The sequence below is a fragment of the Gekko japonicus genome, unplaced genomic scaffold (genome assembly GCF_001447785.1).
Source record: "Gekko japonicus isolate JY-2015 unplaced genomic scaffold, Gekko_japonicus_V1.1 scaffold3457, whole genome shotgun sequence".
In the NCBI taxonomy this organism is placed as follows: Eukaryota; Metazoa; Chordata; class Lepidosauria; order Squamata; family Gekkonidae; genus Gekko; species Gekko japonicus.
The window spans coordinates 95,902-103,376 of NW_015165341.1; the positions used below are offsets into that span (position 1 = coordinate 95,902).

Below are 7,475 nucleotides of genomic sequence, written 5' to 3' on the forward strand. Positions count from 1 at the left end.
GGGTCGCGGCTGGGGGAAATAGTGGGGGGGGGGGGGGGAGTCAAAAAATTAATTAGTATTCTTTCCACAGCGGCTAAAATTTTAATTGCAAAGTATTGGAAAGATTCTAAGGTGCCAAATATAACTCAGTGGTGGTATAAAGTATGGGATTTATTCATGTTGGACAATTTCTCAATTTATCATTCCAATAACCAAAATGAGAGTGATTTTTCCAATCCTCTAAATATCTGGTACCATATCTTAGATAAAATAGACATTGACATCTTTGATTGGGAAACTATATCTAAAGCCAAGTACAAGCTACTGGTATTTGGTTAGTTTAGATTTCCTAAGCGAGACTCTCTTTTTACAGCTCTGGATTTTGTCTTGTCTGAGTGGTGGGTGACATTAGAGAGACTTTCTAGTGTCATGTGAGCCGTGTATCTCTTTCCAGTCATGGCTGATTGGAGGGGGGTGTTGTCGTCAGCAAGATACACAAGATTCACAAAGTAGAATTTTTGCTCACAAGACTCCACAGCTTAGAGGGGGCATGCCTGAGGTCATCTGTTCTCTCTGAATAATCTGCTCTTTTTAGGTTACTGGAGGAAGCAACTAGATCATGTATGTGAACACCTCAGAAGCTATGCACAGAACAACGTGGAGTTCAGGACTTTAATTGGAGAGCCACAGATGGGAAAGGTAGGAAGATGGAGCAGGGAGCTTACAAAGTACTGAGACTGATGCGTGTCGGGGTGATTTCAGCTCATGTTTTATTAGTTAAATGGAGAACTTGAGTTAACTTGTGGGGCCCACGGCCTGCTTATATTCCCATTCAAACCACACCCAAATCACACACCCATTCCCGTGATAGGCTGTATACAATACTACTTTCCCTCATTGGTTCCCTTTAGGATCTGGACTGGCCGTTTGGCAAGTTCTAGGATCCTCTGCTTCTATTGTTGTCGGATGCGAAGCTCAGCTTGTCCACCTGGCCATGTGTGAGCTCGACCACATGTGCGGTCTCGCTTAGTACACAACAGAGCTCTTCTGGGTCAGACTTTGTTTCCGTGAAATATATAGTTAATTCCAGAGGTCATTTCCTGCAGGAGTGCACAGGAGCGGAGCTCCGGCAGTAAAGAGCCCAGGGGGCGGGCACATGCCACAAGCCCCACCCCCTGCTCCCAGCTACCCTCAGTCAGAGCAAGAAGCAGCCAGGTAAGCTGCAGAGCCCCCCCCCCGGCCCCTCGGTCCAAAACAGTCCAGTGGAGCCTGAGCAGTGGTTGTTGCCTTCTGACACACTTCCAGTTTGGTGTAGCCAGTTTGGTGTAGTGGTTAAGTGCGTGGACTCTAATCTGGGAGAACCGGGTTTGATTCCCCACTCCTCCACTTGCACCTGCTGATGTGACCTAGGGTCAGTCACAAGCTCTGGCACAACTGTCCTTGAAAAAGAGCAGTTTGTGTCAGAGTTCTCTCAGCCCCATCCACCTCACAGGGTGTCTGTTGTGGGGAGGGGAAGGGAAAGGAGTTTGTAAGCCGCTCTGAGACTCCAAGTGAAGGGCGGGGTATAAATCCAATCTCTTCTCTTCTTCTTCTTCTTCTTCCGGTGAAATCAGGGGGTGTGGCCTATGCAAATAAGTTATGCTAATGAGATATGCTAATGAGCTCCTGCACCTCTTTTTCTACAAAATGTCCCCTGGTTAATTCTGAAACTGATGCATAGAAGTCAAAGGAAGCGAGGCCTAACGGTGAAGGAGAACAGTGGCGTGATAACAACCACCCTTTCTTTTCCGCGAATGAATGGTAACCCCTGCTTTTTCTCCCACAGCTCATATCTGCAACTGTCCATGAGGATGAACATCAAGTCAGTCTCCGACTGAATTATGCACTTGCTGTAAATAAGGTTTGTGTGGACGTCTGATCCTATGCAGAGTTACTTTATAAGCTGGTAGACAGGAAAGGAGGGAGCTGGAGTGAAACAGGTTTATAGGTTGAAATCAAGAAACTGGAGTTGAGAAATGAGTTGTGTGCGATACTATTTACACACAAGGGTTCTTTACACCCAGGGCTATTTTGGGGCAGAAGCGCACAGGAACAGAGTTCTGGCTGGCTTCAGAGTTGGCCACACCCACTACAGCCAAAACCTCTGCGTACAGAGGGAAGGCCTGGAGAGCGACCCCCCCCCGGGCGACTCTGAGGCGGGTGAGCTGGGGGTGGCCTGAAAGGATTGGAGAGGCATTTAAATGCCTCCCCGTGCCTTTCCCAGCCTGTCCAAGGGCTGGCTTGTCCAGGCTCCCCGCAGCCGTGGGGCACCCGGACAAGCGAAGGGAAGGCATGGGGTGTGGCCTAATATGCTAATGTGCTGTGCTGTCAGGGGTGTGGCCTATTATGCTAATGCGTTTCTCGTGTTGGGTGTGGCCCGTTATGGTAATGAGCTCCTGCTGGGCTTTTTCTACAAAAAAGCCCTGGTTCTACCATTTAGTTTCTAAAATCAAGATCCTGAACAATCAACAAAAATCTACATAATCAAAAAATGTTAATTACAGAAGAGTGCAAATATGATTAGATTTCAAACATAAGTACATACATTTGTGGGGCTGGGGTGGGGTCTGTGGCTTTGCCTGCAGAAGGTCTCAGGAGGATCAAGTCATAGGTGATGTGAAAAGCCTCCAGCTGAGAACTTGGAGGGCAAGTGGGTACTAAAATATGAGAGTGACACAGCATGCAGTTACAAAACACTGAACAAAGATAGAGTCCAGGTGGCACCTTTAAGACCAACAAAGTTTTATTCAAGGTGTGAGCTTCTGTGTGCACACCAATGCTCCCTGTAAGCCGTGGAGTCTTGTGAGCAAAAATTCTACTTTGTGAGCTACTGGCATTGAAGTTGTGACTGAGCGATTTGGCTACTGCATGAATTAGTTTGCTCTGGAGCCCCCCTTCCTGAGCCGAGACAAAAATGTGTGAGCCGGAGGCTAAAAAACTGTGAGCTAGCTCACACTCACTCAGCTTAGAGGGAACACTGGTGCACGCACACTTTGTCAGACGATGAAATGGAATTATAGATCATACTTGTATATATACCAGATGGCTTGTTAAATTAGCATGCAAAATAGTAACATTGTCTGACGAAGTGTGTGCGCATACGTAAGCTCACACCTTGATTAAAACTTTGTTGTTGTTAAAGGTGCCACTGGACTCCTAACTTTGCTCTATTGCTTCAGATCAACACAGCTGCCCACTTTGATCTATCTTTATAGAACACTGAAGTGTCAGTTCTTATTCTCATTACCAAGAGAAGGGTTTCAGTTTGAGTCCAGCGGCACCTTTAAGACCAACAAAGTTTTATTCAAAGTCTTTCATGTGCAAGCGCACTTGCACACAAAAGCTTAAACACTGAATTAAACTTTGTTGGTCTTAAAGGTGCTGCTGGACTCAAACTTTGTTCTGCTGCTTCAGACTAACATGGCTGCCCACCTGGATCTATGATCAGTTCAAGTGCAGCAACAGTGAAACTTTGAATTGATCAGTCCAACACTCACAGGAAAAGATTAGTAGTGGCTTTCGTGGAAACTTGTCTGCCATTGCTGATTTTCCCACTGAAGACCTCCTGATAAAGCCAAGGTTTCCCAGTACTTAAATTGAAAAGCAGTATTATTATGAGTGATGATAATAATAATAATAATAATAATACTTTCAATTTATTAATCGCTTTCCCCAGTGGGCTCAAAGCAATGTACAGTTACACATTAGACAGGGGATAGGGAGGACAACATATATTCATTTCTTAATTGCACACGCTGTCACTGCACGGTGTAAACGTCTTCTGGCTTGGCTCAGTCATTTTCCGAACAGCTGCTTGTCGACCAAGCTTCAGGACCCATATGTCACATCGCCACACTGCCACCGCCTGGCCGGAGACATCCACTGCAGGGATTTTTGTAGCCGAGAAGTTCTTTTGCCTTTTTCTGACCTCGACCAGGAAGTCCCGATCGTCAGCTAACACCCTCCCACAAGGGAGATGGGTGTGCCCACCCTCTCTAAGGAGTGGTTCCCATTTTATCTACTCGCCAAAGCTTTCAAATCACTGGGTGGACGATGAGCTGGGGACAACAGGCTGGCTGCTCACCCCAGTGCGGGGCTCAAACTAACACAGTTCGGATGTTAAGACAGTGGGATATACCCACTGTGCCACCGCTCCCCTTACTTTGCCTTATCTGCTCTGCAAAAGGTATTGCTTTCTATAACTCACTGTCTGCTGTTTGTGGTTCTTCAGGATATTCTGACCTATCAACCAGCAATGTTTGATTATCATGGCCTGAGTTCCCTCAAAGGAGGTACAAATGGATTACATGGAAGAAAAGCAACGTTGGGTGAGCATCTGTGTATTCTGGGTGATTCCTTGCAAGGGAAGACAGCCCTTTGTAATCACGAGTAGATGTTCACAAGCGAGGTTGGAGTCTTGAAAGCTCCGACCCCTGGAAATCTCGTTGGTCTCTATGGGGCCTTGAATCTGGCTGTTCCACTTAAAACACTTGACACTCCTGCCTTAAAGAAGAGCCCAGGTGAGACATGAACTCCAGATCAAAGGCTGCATGGGGTCCCAGTAGCCCGGGAGCTGAATGTAGGTGCATCATGACGAGAAGGAGAAAGAGTGGTAGCTTTTGGGAAAGTGTACAGGAGTATTTTAAAAAAATGTAATCATTTTCAAAAACTAGCTCATTCCTTAATAAGAAAGTGAGATCAATAGATCACCAGTAAGTCACAAACAAAGATTAAAGATACAGTGTGGGGAGATGGCTGTGGCTCAGTGGTAGAGCATCTCCTTGGCATGCAGAAGGTCCCAGGTTCAATCCCCAGCGTCTCCAGTTAAAAGGATCAGATAGTTGTTGTTGTTGTTGTTCAGTCGCACAGTCGAGTCCGACTCTTTGCAACCCCATGGACCAGATCCCGCCAGGCCCTCCTGTCTTCCGCCGTCCTCTGAAGTTTGCTCAGTTTCATGTTCGTTGCATCGATGACACTGTCTAGCCATCTCATCCTTTGCCCTCCCCGTCTTCTTTGACCTTCAATCTTTCCCAGCATCAGGGTCTTCTCCAGTGAGTGCACCCTTCTCATTGGGTGGCCAAAAATCGGATAGTAGGTGATGTGAAAGATCCCTGCCTGAAACACTGGAGAGCTGCAACTGGTCCGAGTAGATGGACTTTGATGGACCAGTGGTCTGATTCGGTATAAGGCAGCGTCATGTGTACAGTATACATCATTGAAACAATCTGTTTTGGGGGAGGGGCTGTGGCTCAGTGGCAGAGCATCTTGCTCAGTATGCAGGAGGTCCCAGGTTCAGTCCCCCCCCCCCAAAGCCATCTCCAGCTGAAAGGACTTATGAGGAAAGGCTGAAAGAGTTGGGTATGTTTAGCCTGGGAAAGAGAAGGCTTAGAGGGGACATGATTGCAGTCTTCAAGTATTTGAAGAGCTGTCATGTAGAAGATGGAGCAGATCTATTCTCTCTTGCTCCGGATTGCAAAACTAGATCTAATGGGTGGGAATTACAAGGGAGTCGTTACTGGCTAAATATCAGGAGAAACTTCCTAACTGTCAAGTGGTTGAGCAGTGGAACAGTCTGCCTCGGGAGGTGGTGGGTGCTCCTTCGCTGGACGTTTTCAAGCAGAGGCTGGACGACCATCTTTCAGGTATGTCATAGGTATGTAGGGCTATCTTTCAGCTATGCTCCTGCAGAGTGCAGGGGGTTGGACTAGATGACCTGCAAGGTACCTTCCAACTCTAACATTCTATGATTCTGTGACCAGGCGGGAGGTGCTGTGCAAGACCTCTGCCTGAGACGCTGGAGAGCCACTGCCAGTCTGAGTAGGCAGTACTGGCTCTGATGAACCAAAGGTCTAATTTAGTATAAGGCAGCTTTATGTGTTCACTCATCTATCAAAAATCATGGGAAATTCTGGAACACGGACTAACCCCAAAAACATTAAGCAGCGACTTTGAAAGCATTTAAAACCCAAATTCTTTCTCCACACAATAGCCACAGTTTGCCATGGATATCATTTGCATTTTAATGTTGTGTTTTCTGTTTTAGCAAGTGAAGAGAGTCAGAGAATCTTGAGTCCCAGAGAGAAAATCCAAAGAATGGCCAGAACATTGAAATGTCTAGAAAAGGAAGACAGACTTTCTGTACGTATCTGCTTTTAATTCAAAGACATCATTTATGTAGGCAGGATGCTAGAGTATTAGCAATGATGATCGCAGACTACTTAAAAAGGAATCTGTTTTTTACAAAGTACTATTTTGAGGAAGGAAAATATACAGAAAATAGAACTGTTTCTATTCTTGCTTTTCTAAAACTGAGTATACAATTTGGCCTCTTAGTTCTGCTCCATTTCTTTTTGTCCTTCATGAGTTCGTAGTTTGGAGGTGTACTTCATGGGAACTTGCGAGTTCTGTATCTGTATTAAAATACTGCGGAGCAGGGCTTTTTTTGTAGAAAAAGCCCAGCAGGAACTCATTAGCATAATAGGACACACCCAACAGCAGAAACTCATTAGCATATTAAGCCACACCACTGCCAGCACAGCTCATTAGCATATTAGGCCACACCCCCATGTTATCAGAAGTGTGGTCATCCAGCCACACCCACCTTTTGCTTCTTATTCTGTTTACTTTTTTGTCAAACCCCTGGGCTTTTTTTGTAGCAGGAACTTCTTTGCATGTTAGGCCACACAACCCTAATGTAGCCAATCCTAGTGAGTTTCTGCTGTTAGAAGAAAAAGAAGAAGAGATTGGATTTATACCCCACCCTTCACTTGGAGTCTCAGAGCGGCTTACAAACTCCTCTCCCTTCTCCTCCCCACAACAGACACCCTGTGAGGTGGGTGGAGCTGAGAGAACTCTGACACAAACTGCTCTTTTTCAAGGACAGCTGTGCCAGAGCTTGTGACTGACCCAAGGTCACATCAGCAGGTGCAAGTGGAGGAGTGGGGAATAAAACCCGGTTCTCCCAGATTAGAGTCCGCACACTTAACCACGACACCAAACTGGCTCTCACTGGTTAGGTGTGGCCTATTATGCTAATGAGTTCCTGCTGGGTGTGGCCAACTCAGGAGCCAGCCGGAACTCCGTTCCTGTGCGTTCCTGCTCAAAAATAGCCCTGCAAAACCAAAATTAATGTAATACCTTCTATTAGGACCAATCAAACTTGGCACTTAAAACAGAACTGTGCTCAAGACGGGGTAAGGAGGTTACCATCCACTTTGATGCCACTTGAAGCAAAAGATCCAGAAGTGACAACAGCTTCAGTGTACTTCATTTAGTACCTACTTTTGTTGTTGTTCAGTCGCACAGTCGAGTCCGACTCTTTGCGACCCCATGGACCTACTTTACTTTTCTGTAAATTGCCAATAAATTTATAGTTTTGGAGAAATTTTACTTTACTTATTGTTTTGATTTATATCCTGCCCTTTCCACAAGAAGGCTCAGGGTGGGTCACAACAATA

General features: G+C 45.9%; 1 protein-coding gene across 1 annotated transcript in view; it reads left to right on the forward strand.

Moving 5' to 3' along the window:
* The window catches only part of DZANK1 (double zinc ribbon and ankyrin repeat domains 1), a 59,917-nt gene that overhangs the window by 36,362 nt on the left and 16,080 nt on the right, over positions 1-7,475 (forward strand). Inside the window, exons 15-18 of the mRNA XM_015410560.1 lie at positions 575-678; positions 1,805-1,879; positions 4,250-4,310; positions 6,062-6,156. Of these exons, the coding sequence (XP_015266046.1) occupies positions 575-678; positions 1,805-1,879; positions 4,250-4,310; positions 6,062-6,156 (335 nt within the window). The remainder of the gene's footprint in view (positions 1-574; positions 679-1,804; positions 1,880-4,249; positions 4,311-6,061; positions 6,157-7,475) is intronic.